Here is a 17579-nt window from a genome sequence, read left to right on the forward strand (position 1 = left end):
GGTCAAGGTGAGGTCAACATGTGGGATTTGTGATTGTTTATTTTCGTACAAGACTAAGTCAAAATAAGCTACTAGCCACAGCCTTTTATCTATGAGATTTATAATTTCAATACTATCAAATCTAACAACTTCAAAATTAACTTTTCTAAAGTAGTAATTAGATCTAGATCTAGAAGATTTAGATCCAAGTTTACTACAACAACGTGCATATTATTAAATATTATAGAATAGACCTACCCTGCTGAAAAATATTACATAACCCAGTATTAGGGTCAGCGTGTTTACGTATTTACTTCACGCTTCTAGAATAGATTCCCGCGTAAAACTAGATCTAGATCTACATGCCAATATATCTGGAGCTACAGCTAGATCTAGATCTATATCTTATTTAACAAGATTTAGATCTATGTTCATTAAGCTAGATCTAATTTACATTCATGATCTCAAGACCTAAATTAATTTTTTCAGGGCTACATTAAAACATTTTAAAAATGTAAGATTCATAACCGGCTACGTTTAAAACTTTAATAAATCAAAATTAGTAATATTAATAATTGGTAATCTATCGTTTTGGGTACGTAAAATCGCCCGCAATTTGTAATGTGAAAAACAGGTGACTCCTTAAATTTTAATAATTATTTCACATTTTGAGGAGGATTTATGTTTTAAAAAATTCAAAAATGTTTCCTTGATTCATTTATGTACCTGTTTTTAAACAATTGAATTAAAACTTTTCCGTAATAAATGAAGACTAGCGATGTTTCCAACAGATGCAACCATGCTCATTTACTATAGCAGTCATCTTGTCTAAGTTTTATTTTTATAAGCTTTTAGCGCCAGATTCAGGGGGAAGCCACTCTATTTTACAAATGGCTGCTGTTTATATAGCAAATCTTGCTCTCAGACACTGCTGTTTAAAGTTAATTTCTGGCCTATATCGATATATTTAGCCATTGATTTAGGTTTATTATTCATTTATCTATAATATTTGACACAAAAGTATGACAATATACTTCTATTAAAGCCTTGACAATGAGGTAACGTTTTCGTACATAAATAGCCACGGGCGATTTTACGTACCCAAAACGATAGATTACCTAATAATTGCTATTATTAACTTTATTACATTAGTATTAGTCTAGTATTAGACTATAGTTAGCCTATAGGCTACTAGAATTAGACCTAATATTAGTCTATTTAATATAGATTATAGGCCTAGGCCTAATAATAAATTAATTTAAAAAATGGAAGAGTTCTAACAATTCAATACTATTACTATTGACTTGAGGAGTATTGATAATCATTTAATCAGTGTTTCTTCCAGACTTTTTTGGGGGGGGGGGGGGGGGGGGGGGGGGGCGAAAAAAAAAGCATGTTTTAATGTTTTTTTCAACTCTATTCAGCATGTCTCCACCAACTGAATCCCTAACCAGAACATCAAGAACAAGATTAGCTAAAAGAAAATTAGATGAGAAAACAGTGACAGCTTCAGAGACTGAAGCTTCAAGTAGTCTACTCAAGCAGAAAAAATGCAAAACAGAAAAAGAAACTTGTCACGGAGAGAGTAGTGCAGCAAAATTAGATAAAAAATCTAGCAAACTGATTGCTTCCGAAGGTAGTTTAGAGTGTTAAAATAATACACTAATTACTTACTTTACTATGTTTATTGTGCTGAGTGAACATGCAGTTAAAAAAAAAATGGTTAGTTTGCTCTAGCAGAAATTATAGGCCATCCGTTTAAACTGTGCTTTAGGACTAGCTGTTCATCTGCTCAGAAAGTCCTACTCATGTATTTTAACATAAACTAGTTGTTTAATTTTTAATGATTTAATTGTTCATGTTTACAGATTCCAAGACTAAAAGTAAAACAAGACAGGGCACCAAAAAACTATCTTCATGTGAAAGTGACAAAAAGCCAGAAATTATTGATGAAAATGTGAACAGGACGACAAAACCTGAAACATCTGCCGATTCAGCAGTAATTTCATCAGCTTATTGGAGTAGCAAAAAGTCTAAGGCTAAAACAACAGTAGCCACAACTAAGTGTGAAAAATCATTTACAGCAATCAAAACCAATACTAAACAATCCAACCAATCAATTTCCAGTTCAACAATTAATGCAATTGGAAAATCACAGACCAAAGCTAAGTCAAAGCAAAGTTTCAGATCAAAGCATTCTCCTAGTGAGATAGAAAATCTCTCACAAAGCCACCATGGATTATACCAAGGAAGTGAACCTTCAAAACCCATGCAATCTACAGCAGAATGGTGGGCTCAGATCAATTTTGAAGAGGACAGACTAAAAGCACAGATGCCTAAATCTTTTTGTTGGCCTAAGCTGCTGGATAAAAGTAAAAATGTCTTTCATTTGCTTCTACAAAATACAATGAGATGTTCGCCATTTGAGAAGAAACAAGTATGTCCTTTATTTGCCTTTATAAAGATTTTTTTTGTACAAAATTAAAAATTCTTTTGGTTATTAAAATCTAAAACTGATTGGTGAGTAAATTGTTAGAAGCCACTTATCTGTAGAATATTATCTGCTGAGCTTTTTAGTGCAAAATTTGTGTGATTATTCAAGAAATGAATAGATATTTATTTATGTTAATTCCGTATTCAGTCAACACTAATATTGAAAATTGACACAATAGTCTATTTTTTGTATTAAAACAGCAATTGCAGTTTATTAAGCTAGCCTCTGTCAAAAACATGGACATAGACATTAACCATAATTATTGCTGTATTAATAGTAGATTATTTTTTTCTGACACAAGTTTGATTTATTTTTGTTTACTAAGATCAACAGAATTTTAAAAATTAAATTGGTGTTTCTTGGATGTGTGTTTGGAAGTTATGACTTGACTTTTCAAGAATTTCATTATTTGTAGTGCATATTTTATGTAATGAACAATTTTCATGTAACTAATTAAATGATTACAGCTCTTTTCATGTATCATCACAGAGTTTTGCCAGGAATCAGGTCATCTCAGAGTTGCAGGAGTATGACATTGTTTATGGAGATCATCCCTTCAGTAATAGAATAACCACCATAGACTGGCACCCAAGAATAGACAACCTATTTTGTGTTGGAGCCAAGCATGGGGATATAGGATTTTACAGATTAGCACCTGAGTCCATTTCACAGACAAAACAGATAAAAGTTTTTAATGGAGTGAGTGATCAAATACTTTTAAATCTTACTGCTCTATTTCATTTTTGTTACTTTTTCAAAAACAATTTTAAATTTGTTATAGATATATCAGTTTTTTTCCACCACTAAATACAGCAACCAGTTGTGCATAATTATGATCATTAGCGTTCCCTCTGAGGGGGAAAAGCTAGTGTGCAAAATGAATTTTGTGTGTGCGCTGCTCTATATGTCTTATACAAGGGTATATTTATTTTACAAAATCACTGCACAGCAACTCAGAACTACTGAACGGCCGCGCAGCTTAGAGGGAACATTGATCATTAGGTTCTTTCAATTCATTCCTTTATTCTATTTTAGCCACATATTAAACATAATTTAAAAAAAAAATATGTACCTAATATGTTTGTTGGCCTACTCAGTTAAAAATAGCCAGCATTTTGTTAAAGTTATATCTATTTTGGGTGCATAGATAGGTCCAGGTGGCTACATTTCTGCTTTCAAGTTCCATGCGACAGATGACAACAAATTTTACACTTCATCTCTTGATGGTAAAGTCTGTCTTCGGGATTTGGAAAAGGACTATGCTGAGGAGCAAGTTTTTTTAAACACATGTTCTTGGGAGTACGTTAACATTTGTTTTCATTTTTTTTAAATTGCTTATTCATCAATTTATGTTTAGTGTTGCTTTCATGCCTATCTTTCAATCCAATCTTACACAACAGAAAACAAATTCAGCAACCAATCAATGAAACCTATGCTTCAAATCTCAAATTATGCATTTTATATGTCAAGACTCATAATTTCTACGTTATTCAATTTGTATGATACTGTTTATTTTTTATTATTCATTTTAACTTATTATTTTAACTATTACCATATTATAATATCCAAGTTCATTTAAATAAAAATGTTCCTTGTATAGACACTGGCCCCTGCCCACCCCACTCAGGGAAAAATTATATGGGGAACCTGCCAAACTGGAGACCACAGTCCGGTTTGTTCACGAAGTTGGACTTGTTGTCTGAATCCTCCACCATATTCTCAATTAAGAACGAAGAAGAAGAAGATTTAAGTAAAACTAATAAACTTATTTATTTCTCCAGACATTGGTATTGTTCACTCGATGTCCACAAGTCAGATAATTATCTTGTTGCTGGCGCCAACAATGGGTTGACACATCTCCTTTCAAAATCTGGTGAACCTGTGAGTTAGGAATAAATAAAATTGTATCAGATCTATTTAAGCTTCCATTACACATGTATAGGACTACAAATGAATAAAGTGACTTTTTAAAGATTATCCTTTGAAGCTACATTAATTTAATATTAATACATGTTCCATCATTATTCTATTAGCATTTTGATAACTGTTAAACAAATTATTTTTGAAAGTTGTCAACATTATATTCTTTTTTTTTTATATTTGAACTGTTGAAAATTCATTCCTATAATTCCTATAAATATAACTATAATTTTTTATGTAAATCTGTAGGTTTGGCTTGAAATTATGACTTCGAAATTTTCAAAATGCTTAAACAGTAGTTATTCCAAAAATCTGTAGATAGTTTTAAACATTAGTTATTCAACAGTGAAAATATCATTGCAAATACAGGCCACTATTGTTTCATTTGTCTGTTTTAGATCTGGCAGAAACGTTTACACAACCAGAAAGTCAGCCATCTTGAATTTTCTCCTCGTGAGCCATATTTGTTGTGCTCAGCTTCTTTGGACCACACTGTCAGAATGTGGGACCTTAGGATGATGATTGACAAGAAACCACTAGATAGTTTGAAACATGACAAGGGGATCAACTCAGGTAGGAGGGAGGTTAAATTTGTAACTGTCATGTTTTTACTGGTATGTATAACTTACAACATATTTGTTTCAGTATTATTTGCCCTGGTCATAATTCTATAATTTCAGTATGTTAAGTTAAAATAATCATGGTAGTGTTTAGACTCTTCATTATTTTTTATAAATAAAAATTGAATGCAATTAAAAAATTTTTTTTTACCCAGACATAGTTTGGAACTGTGTTTACAGCTTATGTTGTCCCTATGTAATTGAATAGTTACCAATTATACTGCACATACCCATGATTTTAAACATTTTTAATAAAAAACTCTTAGAAAATATATATTGGTCTTTATTGTTGAGATTGTTTCAATTTTAAAATATTGCACTGCCATTGAAAAGTATTTTGCATTTCTCTTTACTGGTCCAAAACATGTCTTCAAATATCTACTTAGAAATTTAAGCTCTGTAATTATCTTTTGATTACCCAGCATACTTCAGCCTAACAGATGGCACCAGACTACTGACCACTGACCAGGGAGATGAGTTGAGGGTATACAGGGCACCATTCTGGCACCTGGAGACAACAATTAAACACCCACACAGGTTCTTCCAGCACCTCACACCAATTAAGGTTACCAATTAAAAACTTTCATGTCAGATTGTAGAAAATGTATAACCTCACCAATTAAGGTTACCAATTAAAAATTGTCAGATTATAGAAAATTCATAACCTCACTAATTAAGGTTACCAATTAAAAATTTGTCAGATTATAGAAAATTCATAACCTCACCAATTACGGTTACCAATTAATAATTGTCAGATTATAGAAAATTCATAACCTCACCAATTACGGTTACCAATTAATAATTGTCAGATTATAGAAAATTCATAACCTCACCAATTACGGTTACCAATTAATAATTGTCAGATTATAGAAAATTCATAACCTCACCAATTAAGGTTACCTATTAAAAACTTTCATGTCAGATTGTAGAAAATTTATAACCTCACCAATTAAGGTTACCAATTAAAAACTTTCATGTCAGATTGTAAAAAATGTATAACTTCACACCAATTAAGATTACCAATTAAAAATGTTCATGTTAGATTGTAGAAAATTTAAAACCTCACACCAATTAAGGTTACCAATTAAAAATTGTGATGTCACATTGTAGAAATTTATAACTTCACACCAATTATGGTTACTAATTAAAAATTGTAATATCAGATTGTAGAAAATTTAAAATGATATCCTTTTAAAATTAGAAATGCAAAAGTCATAGCTGACACCTTTGGTAAAACAAATCAGGGAGTCAAAAACACATAATGAATTTTTTAAATTCTGGTTTTATTTATATTTAATAACAATCATTGTTGCTTAGTTAAAAAAAAAATTTCTTATCATTTCACATTTTTAATCTTAAAAAAACACACAATAATATTAATTTTGAATGTTAGAACCAAGATTTGATTTTTGACTTGATCTAAAAATACTTTTTCATATTGTAATGTTTGAAAATATAATATTTATACCCACTTGAACACAATTGAAATATTACTGTTTTATTCTGTTTAGCCATTGTGTTCATAGTTTTTTGTGATTGACAGAAATTATTCAAATAATAGTACTACTTAATTGTGTTTAGCATTATGCTCAATTGTCATTCATCTATTTCAGGCATGTTGGCATCCTCTTGCTGATGTTATTGTTTGTGGGCGTTTCCCAGACAACCGTCAGCACCCTCAGTATGGCGACAGGAGGGCCATAGATGTTTTTGATGCAACATCAACCTCAGTGCAAGCAAACATCATGAGTTCTCAACAAAATGGAATAATATCAGTAATTTAATGTTTGTTGCATCTCAAGTTAAAAAATAATTTTTAGGTTTCATTTTTCTTTATTTAAAAATTAGAGGCTAATCAGAGGTTTAGTATTGTGCTGTGGATAGCAGAACTATGCAGAAAACAATTGTCAACCCAATACCAGTGACTATATCAGTTGTGGGAGTTTCTAGTTATATTACCTAACTAGAAACATAATCAAAACTGTGTGCAAGTGTTAAATAATTTTGAGCTGTGTAAATGCTTGGAATCATGTGGTTGTGCAAACATCACAAACTCAAGTATTCAGAATGAAAACAATGATCCTCCAGTATTAAGACTTGTATCCCTTAATTAAAAATAGGCCATCCTTATTTGATGAGCAATAAGTATAGGCAGCTGGGCATCATGGTGTAGTCCCCATTGACACAATATTCATTTAATTTTTGTTATGGATATTAATTAAATTTAAAAGTTTATTGATAGTAAATAGATTTAGTCTCACTTTATCTGTTTATCTTTCCTAATTTTCAGCTTTGTAAATTTAACAACACTGGTGACAAACTACTAAGCGCGATGGGTAAGCAACAAGTTTTTTACAGTTTTTTTTAGTTACTTAGCTTCAGCCATGTAAATAGTATAGTGTCACAATTTCCTGTTATGTTATTCACATCTTTAACTTCCTTGAAAATTTATTTTTTTCAATACACTGTAAACACTATGACTGAGTGGCCTAGCGGCAGAGAGCTAGACTGCTAACCCGAAAGTCTTGAGTTCAATCCTGAGTCCACCCATCTCTGATGGGTACTTAACTCACGTTTGGAAAAGTAAAGGTGGCTGGTCATAATGCTTACTACACTATCCCTTCATATGGCGAGGTCACTGAAATCAGGTGAACTCTACCTTCACTTGTCCCATAGACCTCATGTTTTGAAAGGGGAACTTTACTTTTACTATCAACATTTTTTTTTTACTTTTCTTATGTGCAGCTAAGATTTTGAAAATCATGTTTTCTGATGTAACAGTTTTTAAAAAAAAAAAAGATTTTCATTTTAATATTTTTAATAGAGTGCTAAAAAAAATATTGACACATAATTGTTACAAGGCTGTGTACTAGTTTTCTCAGCTTATACATGTACCTGGCCTAATATGGGGGGGGGGGGAATACAGCTGGGCCTTTTGTGGTATAGGTTTGTTAAGTTTAGGTAGGTGTGGTCAGGTGTAGTTTACCCCAGTAGCGTAGGGGGGGGGGGGGGGACATATGTCCCCGGGCGCCGACCTTAGGGGGCGCCAAAATGGGTTGGAAAAATAAATTGAAAGGTTGAGGGGGGTGAAAATCGAAAGTTTGAGGGGGGGATGCAAATGGAAATCTTGAGGGGGGGTGCAAATTGAAAGTTTGAGGGGAGTGCAAATCAAAAAGTTTGTCCCCGGGCGCCGGGAAGGGTCGCTACGCCTCTGTTTTACCAAGATGTCTCAGGCTTGAGACACTAGAGCATCCCTAAATAGGTGACACCCACATCTGACTCATGAGTAGATGCTGCTGGTGTTAGTGCAAGCCACAAAATCTCTTAAATGCAGAGATCATAGTAACAGACTAACTCTACTGCATCTGCCATATGAAGTGGGGGGGGTTTTAAAAAAAAAAAAATTTACATTGATCTCTGCTCAACACATTAAGAGTGATATATTTTACTATATATTTTTACAAATTTAATTAGATTTCTTTTTTGTAGGGTACAACCTTCACATTTGGCAAGCCTTACCATCTAAGCCAGACAGCCCAACATCAAATATTCATGGTGATTTATTGAAGACCTCTGAGAGTCGCCCTCTCCCACAATCCAAACGTAAGAAAAAGCAGGACAAAACAATTGATGTGAAATTAAAATTGGCATATAAAGAGGAAAAGAAGACTACCAAAAGTAAAACCTTAAAAGATGGAATAAAGGGAAGTAAAAAGGGAAAGAAATAATAATGTATAGGCCAATATTGTGTTCTTTATGTTCTAAATAGTTCTATGGGCATTTAAATAATGTAAAAAGTGTTCAATTTTTGTTGAATGTAACAATAAAGTTCTTTATTTTGTAATTTTGTTTATGGCATTTATGATCTAGTATAATATTCCAAATAAACTGAATATTTTTATAGGAATTATAAAATACAAACTTTTTATCTAGTTTGCAACGTCTGTTGGTATGTTTGTTATGGTTTAACTGAACAAAACAAGAGCTTTGTGATGAATCAAACACAAAACTATTGAAATTTTATATTTTCATATTTATTTATCTAATTAATTTGTTAGGCTAAGATTTAAATAAAAATTTGATAGAAATTATTTATTGCACATAGGAAATGACAGAAATTAAATGAGATGAGATGGAAAAGCACTCAACTATACATTTATTTTAAGTAAAAACTGGATAAGCACATTTTGCTTCAATCTTGGACTGTTGTTTTCCAGTCAGAAACAATCTTGAATAACAGGTCTAAATTAAATGATCAAATAAAAAAATGTTTGATGTGATACATACAGCAAACCAAACAATTATCAATTTTATGCTGACAAAATAGTTCTTGTTGCAACAACTACTCAGGCAGGATTATCACATAACATACAATGGGTGGTGCTAAAATCTAGTCGAACAAAGTCTTTACCCTCTTAATTAAAAAATTTCTAAATTTTTTTGAATAGCATATATTGTTTTAATCATGTTTTATAATTTCTATTTCTAATAATTTATTGTTTTGGAATCCGATCACAATAAAAAAAGCCTCTAAAAGATTTCTTTTGACATATCACATTTGCTTGTTTATAGTTGTTTTCTCTCAAGATGTAATGTCAGCTCTACCTCATAGTAATGTCATTCCCAAATTTACACATCTAAATAACTAACAAAATTGTGTTGCAAAACTAACAATGATTATTTCAATAATTTTTCAAAAGCAAAAAATTTAACAGTACAGAATGAAGATTTTATAATCGTGTATGCAGTCGTGATACATTATTTTAACTAATCAAACTATTTGCAAAATCACTAGGGTACAAGAATTGCTATTAACACTGGATCCATGACATTTTGTGCTATAAGTTGAGTATTGAAGGTTTAAAGCAATTTTTGTGTACTGGAAGACATTTATTAGTATGCTAAATACTACAGACAGCATTATCTACTCGGAACTGCTTTAAAAGTTTTATTCCTAGGAATTAGAATTTTTTAATGTTTTGATAATTCAAATATTTTTTAAATAATTTTTATTCTATTAACTTTATTAATAGTCTTTTTAATATTTAAGAAGGAAGGAATGTGCATATTTAAATTACACAGTAATTTGTTGTGGATTCCAGTCCATATGGCATCATAGTGTAAAGTGGCAGGCATGAATAACAAAATAACAAAATAGTTTCCTTATCACCAGCCTAAGACAACGTGATTAATGTTTTTGATGTTCTCATTTTGAAGCCTTCTCTACCTGTGACCCAGCGACAGCCAGCACCTTCTCCCCAGAACCTGAGGAAGCAGAACAAAGAGTTTAACACAACAAATGAAATATATATGTATATATACATTTTTAAGTTTGTATGTCTTAAGAACACAGACACTGTATTAAAAATATTTTGCTGGCTCCCCCACCTTGGCCCTGTTATAGACAGGAACTGATGAAGGCAATGAACAATGCGACTGTGTTACTCTATTGTGTTTCTTGGAGAACTTTTGCCAGTTTATCATTATCAATGCTGTAACAACTCGTATATGATCCATAGTTGTTATTGTCAGTTCTTTCATCCAAGAACACTATCAACAGTGCTTTTTAACTTTATTTACATAGATCCACAAGAATAATGACGATAATCCATAGTAGAAGAAATGACTATCATATTACAATCTAGAAACAAAGTGACGTGGTGACATCTTACATCCTACTACACAGGCAGGCACCCTTCGTCCAACTTGCGCTCCCCTTTAATACCTTACATTCTCTCCCCTTACCTCAGTGAGCGTTCTCACAAAAGCATGGAAAAACATGACAAGTCACTCACACAGTCCTTCTGTTGGCCAGGTGCTCTACATTCATACAACTTCATGTTAAAATACAATATAATAATCATACCCAATAATACAGTCTGTTTCAAATGCTACTAAATCTAGGTTTTAGTTTTAGAAGTTGAAATTACCAATATCTGCTGAAACTCTTTCAAACTCTTTTAAGCTTCCTGAGGAGTGCTCTTGTAAGTATGCTATCTCTGTGGCTGTTAAAGTTTCTCCTAATTTCTTCAAGGCTGTCAGTATCTCAACAGACTGCTGAATGGCTTGTTCTTTGGGTAATTTTCCTATTTTCTCATCTCTACTGATCTGTAACATAAAAAGCAGTTTGTTCGTGTTAGAAAATGACACTAAATGCAATCTACATCCCTCTATATTTTATTTTCACAGCTAAAATATTTATATTGATGTGGAAAGCAAATAATCCGTAATTAAACTGTAATTAATTCTAAGACGGTAAAAAGCTGTGCATTAAACAAGACAAAAGTAAATAGTTTTAGAATGGAAATAATTCATGATTTTTAAGACTTTACAGACATTGGACAACTAGTCTTGAGGAGGAAGAAGTGTTGAGAAAGTCTGACAACATAGATTTGAATTTTAAATATTAATGTTAAAAACATAATTTTTACAATTATTTCAAGGTTGTTTTTTTTTTCCATATTAAGATAAAAAAAATTGGTCAATATAATTAATCAATGTTGACAGAGGTCAGCAAGTATTGCAAAAAAAAAGGCTTTTTTGAGGAGCTGCATGGCTAAGGTATGACGTCATTTTAATTTTTAGAGTGAGGTCTGGCTTTTTGAAAAGAAGGTTAAAGGCATTCATCATTTTTGGATGACCCATAAGCAGTTTCTTCCAGGCATCTCTTCAGGGGGGGGGGGGGGGGGGGGGGCCAAAAATTTTTACCACACCACCCCCTTTTAACAGTGTCCGCCCCCCCAAAGAAAGTCTACCGCTCCCCCCACCACCCCCGAAAATTTCAAGTGCCCCCCCCAGAGAAAAAAGTCTGGAAGAAACACTGCCCCATAAGAGCCATTTTTAACAATATAACTATTAAAAAGACCAAGACAGATACAGTTCAGAGAATCTACACTGGAGACCTGGATTATAACAATTTATATATTTATTCTGTTGCTGTATGACAGTTCATGTTTTATACTCACATCAGACAATCTGGAGCGTAGCTGACCAGGCTGTTTCTTAGCAAACAACTGTATGACTTCTGGTGTCTTGAAGGCTTCACTTATAGCTGCTTGGATAGCCTACACATAACAAAATATTTGTTTATTGGAGTGTTACGATAATATGAAAAAAACATGCTGCAATTATAGCTGCTTTAATGGACTATGAGTAACAAAAAATGATACATTAAGCTACAATAATCATAAAAGTGCATCTGCTAACAAAATCACCTTACAATAATATGTTGATAATCATAAATGTTTTTTAGCTATTAAAGAAAATATGTGCTAATTATATAAAGAAAAAAAATTAAGCATGTAAAAGTTAGGTGAGGAGAGAAAAACCATTCACATGCAGCAAACGAAAAAAAAGGTCCAGCATTGGAATCTCCATTATTTCACACTTCAATGTGCTCAATGAGTTGATAAGTTACAATACAACATTAATCATCTCACCAGCTGCATTCCATTCAGTTCATCCACCAAACTAAGATTCCCTTTGACCATCTTGTTTAAGTTCTCCTGGAATTCTTTCAGCTGCTCTACTGTCTCCTTCTTTGTGTCCTCATACTCTTCTGGCTCCAAGTCTCCCCTGGAACAATTTAATTGGTTATATGAGCTTAATATAAGATGGCTATATTTAAAGTACGTATAACAAAGACAAATCTTTTAAATGTCATACAAACAATCAGAACTTCAGTTGTTAACAATAAAGCTGTTACTTTAAGTAAGGAGGTTGTCCATGAAAATCATACTTTGTTTTGACTTTGGTGATGTGATGAAAAAGAAAGTTTTTTTCTGTTATCTATTTCACATTCTTAAAACTATATTTTCGAAAGAATAAGGGTGGGTGGGTGGGGGGGGGGGGGGACTAAAGTGTATGTTATTTATTTTAAGGGTTTGGGTCTAACTATGTGGCGATGTGTGACACTGTTGAAGCAGAGGATGGGTTAAAATAATCAGTAAAAATAACACAGCCACTGTGATGTCAATTCTGGACAACCCCTAAAACAAGTATAACCGATTATAATGACACCATCTCCAATCTAAAATAGTAATTGATGTAAAATTCTATAATGGTCATTCATTATATGAGTTAAAGGCAACTTACTTGCACTCTTCAAGATCTACCAATTGTTGCATCAATCTGTCTAGCTGTTCTTCCAGGTTTTGTTTGAGTTTTGTTGTCTCTTGAGTCCCTCTAGATGCCATCTTAAGCTTTTACCCACGTATCACAATCAGAGCAGTTCTTATTTTGGAAAAAAAATGTAAGGTGATCTTTTTAAAATCATATGCTACTGCATATAGTCTTACAGAGAGTACTAACAACACACAAACAAAATCTGACTAGCCAAATTCTACTCTATGGTGTAATATATTTTGTGTTACATTTCTTTGATATAAACTACTAGAAAAAGATTGAATGCTAATAATTGACTGTACTATTAATCAATTAAGCTTTCTGTTTCCACCCTCTAAAATAAAAATTGTATGTTAATGACACAGTTAATAGTTATTGTAATGCGCTTCCCCAAGATGTAACATTTAAAATAAATGCTAAATAAATAAAAACTATTTACTAGTATTTAGGCCTACAAAAATTGCTGGGAAAATGGGTGGAACCAAATGCATAACTTTCTTTAGTGGACTTGAATTAGTAAGGACAGACACGTAAAACTAACAAGCTAGCAATTAAGATATGTAAGTGAAGCCAATGTGTAAAAAAAAAATTAGGCCTTGTAAAAAAATTCATGTGTACCGTTACACTTAACTTAACAGTTTAACACTTAACATTTATTAATTCTAAAAAAAAAATTTTTAGCTAGACATTTTATTTAAAAAAAAAATACTAAAATCACTAATTTGACTAATCACTAATTGAAAAAAAAAACACATATTGAAGGCCAAATTGAAATTGACAAAAAATTGGTGATAAATTATCGCCAAAGGGCAGGCTTTACACTACTTTACAGTAGTTTTCACTACTATAATAATAGTCCTCTCCTCTAGTACTCTAGACTACACAAACTCACTCAATGAATCAAAATGTGCTCGAAATTATTAAATCATAAATCGATTGTCATACAAATAACTTATTATTAACAAAAACCTACTCTGTGGCTCGCTGTTTGTCGATTTCAGAAAAGCCTTTGATTCTATTGATCACACCATACTTCTTAAAAAACTAATTCCATACAAATTCCACGACTTTACAGTTAGGTTACTTCACTCCTTTTTATCTAACCGATCTCAACGCGTGTTTCACCTCAATACCATCTCTTCACAGAAATATGTTAATATAGGGGTTCCACAGGGCTCAATCTTAGGTCCTTTACTTTTTTCTTTATACATTAATGATCTTCCATTACATATTGACGCTGGTCAGTGCGAGATGTTCGCTGATGATACTTCTTTGCATGTCTTTGCAGACAGTGCTGAGTCACTCAGTTACAAACTTCAAACATGTGCCAATCAGCTTGCTACTTGGACAAAATTTAACAAAATGAAACTTCACCCCGATAAAACCAAGTCAATGTTTATTACAACTCATCAGAAACGCCTTCGTCTTCCATCCACCGCATTAAACATTACTATAGACAATTCAAACATTGAACAGGTAGACAGTTACAAATGCCTAGGATTGTTTATAGATCACAACCTCACTTGGTCTGACCATATTCATTTTCTAAGAATGTCCTTATTAAAGACAACCTTTCAATTGGCAAGGATAAAAAACTTTCTCAACTATAGGAGCAGGCTGGTTTTTTATGAGGCTTTTATTCAATCCAGGTTGGATTATGCTTCTGTAGTGTGGAGCGGCAGCTTTATAAATAAGCAGCGTCCTCTTCTTTCTTTACAAAAAAGGGCTATAAAACTGGTTACTGGCTTGTCTAGTAGTCTGGATTCTTTTCTTACTACTAAAATACTTCCATTAAATAAAAAGATAATATATACTAAATCAATTTTCTTATATAAAATATTCCACGAAACAGCCCCCTCTTACTTATCAGAATCTATTTTCTTTTAACATAAAATTAAATCGTCGTCTTAATTTACCATTCCCTTATTCAACCTTTTTCCAAAAACATAGCTTCGCCTACTCTGGTTCTAATTTGTGGAACAATCTTCCTAATAAAATAAAGCTATCTAGATCTGAAAATATATTCAAATCTAAACTAAAACTAAAATTATTTAATGACCTAACTGACTCATTGTAACATTTCTTATTCATCTATTACCTATTCTCTTTTTTATCTCATTGTGTATGATAACTATGTACCATTGTTTCTTTATTCCACATTTTTAGTGCTATGTGTTACTGCTATGTGTTATGGAATTGTTTTATTTGTTTAAACGGCCAATGTGAAAAAAGGCCTTTGTGGCGTTTGTGCCTACAATTGTAATTGTAACCGTTGTTTGAATAAATTTAAATTTGAATAAATTTAATTTAAACTTTTCCCATAACGTTATCCTGCAGATTCCTTACCCTGACCCTCAGTTATATTTTATTAGATTAAATGAGTAATTAAATTCAATGTAAGTTCATCAGTCAGCTTTTAGTTGATAAAATTTCATGTTGTTTTAAAAGAGGCCGATGCTTGTTTGCTTTTCACAACTCAGGTGACTTGTCGTTTAGAGTAGTGTCCCTTGCGATTAGTTACTTAAAAAACTATTCTAAATCATAGTAAATCTATTAATCTTAGATGCAGATCGAGAATCTGGATAGCCTAGCCAAACGGTCCATATTTTTAATTCAATTTTAATAGAATCACCATTATTAATCTTTTTAAACATAATGTATATATATATATATATATGTGTATATATATATATATATATATATATATATATATATATATATATATATATATATATATATATATATAGGGGTCGTCCATAAATTACGTCACACACATAGGGGAGGGTGGGGTCCGCAATTTTGTGACGATGTGTGACGAAGGGGGGGGGGGTTCAGATGGTGCGACGTCACACTTTAGAAAACGAATTTTAGATGTTATTTCGCGTTTTAGAAAACGGTTTTAATAAATTGCAATAGGAATTGGTTAAAATACTCTATTTTGACAGAGTTCAAACAAGATTTTTAAAAAATATCGATGTTTTTAAAAAAAAAATGCAATTTTGATTGAGGGTTTGTAGGCTGAGGTGTGACGTCATTTAAGAGGGGGTCTGGCTTTTTGTGACGACGTGTGACGGAGGGGAGGGGGGGGGGGGAGGTAAAAATCGTCAAAAAAAGCATGACGTCATTTATGGATGACCCCATATATATATATATATATATATATATATATATATATATATATATATATATATATATAAATATATATATATATATATATATATATATATATATATATATATATATATATACATACATACATACATACATATATATATATATATATATATATATATATATATATATATATATATATATATATATATATATATATATATATATATATATATATATATATATATATATATATATATATACATACATATATATATATATATATATATATATATATATATATATATATATATATATATATATATATATATATATATATATATATATATATATATATATATATATATATATATATATATATTATGTTACAATAGGAATCTTTTAGTCTACACTATTTTTTTTTATTCTTTGCAACATTTTTAACAAAGATGTTGCATTTTATCCTTGTGTTAAAGGGGCAGAGTGGTATTTGAATTTGACTCAAAGAGAATGCTATGCATCCCTGATTTTAGTTTGGTAGATTATATTGACCCAATAATCTTTCATTTTTTAAAAACATAAAATAAGGGGTAAGAAATTGTCGCATATCGCCACAAAATATCAGACCCCCCCCCCCCCAATAAAAAACTGATGTCACACCTTCTCAATATTACTATTTAAAAAAATTATAATTAAAACTGAGATTTTCATTTAAAATACTATTAGTGGGCTGGGTCACAACTACATATTTCGAGAAAACAATCACCAGGGGTGGAACTACCCTGCCACCAGGGCCACGTAATGCGGGGGGGGGGGGGGGGGGGGGGGAGGGACCAGAGTTTCTTCCAGGCATCTCTTTGGGGGGGCTAAGCCCCCCCCCCCCCCCCCCGAAATTTTTTTTACCGCCCCCCCCCCCCCCCCCAACGAAATGAAATTTATATAATTTATATAGAAAATATATACTTTTAACAGTGTCCGCCCCCCCCCCCCTCAAACTTTCGATTTGCCCCTTCCCCCTCATACTTATTATATATATACCGGGGGGGGGGGGGGGGGTCTATGGGGGGGTTATGCCTACCCCACTGTTTAAAACAGTTACCCGTGTTTGAATTTTTAGAACGTCCCTTTATTTAGGGGATCCAAAATTTAAAATTAAAATTCTATTTGCGACGGAGTTAAAAGTTTGTCATCAAAATTGAATAGAAGTATGTTATAATAAAGCTACCATTTTTAGACTTTCAAACAAAAACTACAGTTAAGTATTCAATAGGTGAAATATATTTTTTTTACACAAGGTTACATAGATGATATGAAAGATTTGGTATAATTAT

The 17579-nt window shown here is 32.0% G+C and overlaps 2 protein-coding genes across 3 annotated transcripts; one reads left to right on the forward strand and one right to left on the reverse strand.

Moving 5' to 3' along the window:
* The first annotated feature begins 33 nt into the window (after nt 1–33).
* LOC131938971 (DNA damage-binding protein 2) lies at nt 34–9008 on the forward strand. 2 transcript variants are annotated; one of them, XM_059297219.1, is made up of 12 exons: nt 34–150; nt 469–493; nt 1404–1615; nt 1848–2416; nt 2963–3172; nt 3621–3772; nt 4255–4354; nt 4792–4966; nt 5436–5578; nt 6627–6788; nt 7304–7349; nt 8503–9008. In XM_059297219.1, the coding sequence occupies exons 3-12, from the start codon at nt 1405–1407 to the stop codon at nt 8739–8741; spliced, it is 2007 nt and encodes a 668-aa protein (XP_059153202.1). In that variant the 5' UTR covers nt 34–150; nt 469–493; nt 1404; the 3' UTR covers nt 8742–9008. The 2 variants fall into 2 exon arrangements, with proteins under 2 accessions (XP_059153202.1, XP_059153201.1); XM_059297218.1 differs by lacking the exon at nt 469–493 and having other exon boundaries at nt 40–150.
* Nucleotides 9009–9025: 17 nt separating this feature from the next.
* Nucleotides 9026–15629, reverse strand: LOC131938973 (protein LZIC). Its single transcript, XM_059297221.1, has 6 exons — nt 15490–15629; nt 13108–13245; nt 12453–12588; nt 11979–12077; nt 10944–11121; nt 9026–10278 (listed from the first exon to the last, which is right to left on the reverse strand). Exons 2-6 carry the CDS (start codon nt 13206–13208, stop codon nt 10220–10222), a joined length of 573 nt encoding a protein of 190 aa, XP_059153204.1. The 5' UTR covers nt 13209–13245; nt 15490–15629; the 3' UTR covers nt 9026–10219.
* Nucleotides 15630–17579: the final 1950 nt, after the last annotated feature.

This window comes from Physella acuta, unplaced genomic scaffold (assembly GCF_028476545.2).
Source record: "Physella acuta isolate Inbredline_101_S28 unplaced genomic scaffold, ASM2847654v3 ptg000261l, whole genome shotgun sequence".
Classification (NCBI taxonomy): domain Eukaryota; kingdom Metazoa; phylum Mollusca; class Gastropoda; family Physidae; genus Physella; species Physella acuta.

Coding starts and splice junctions, on each gene's coding strand:
- LOC131938971 (XM_059297218.1), top strand. CDS start 92: ATGAGATTTATAATTTCAATACTATCAAATCTAACAACTTCAAAATTA. Junction 4,967..5,435: donor TGACAAGGGGATCAACTCAG/GTAGGAGGGAGG, acceptor TTGATTACCCAG/CATACTTCAGCCTAACAGAT. Junction 7,350..8,502: donor CAAACTACTAAGCGCGATGG/GTAAGCAACAAG, acceptor TCTTTTTTGTAG/GGTACAACCTTCACATTTGG.
- LOC131938973 (XM_059297221.1), bottom strand. CDS start 13,208: ATGGCATCTAGAGGGACTCAAGAGACAACAAAACTCAAACAAAACCTG. Junction 11,122..11,978: donor TACGCTCCAGATTGTCTGAT/GTGAGTATAAAA, acceptor TTTATGTTACAG/ATCAGTAGAGATGAGAAAAT. Junction 10,279..10,943: donor AAGAGTTTCAGCAGATATTG/GTAATTTCAACT, acceptor CTGCTTCCTCAG/GTTCTGGGGAGAAGGTGCTG.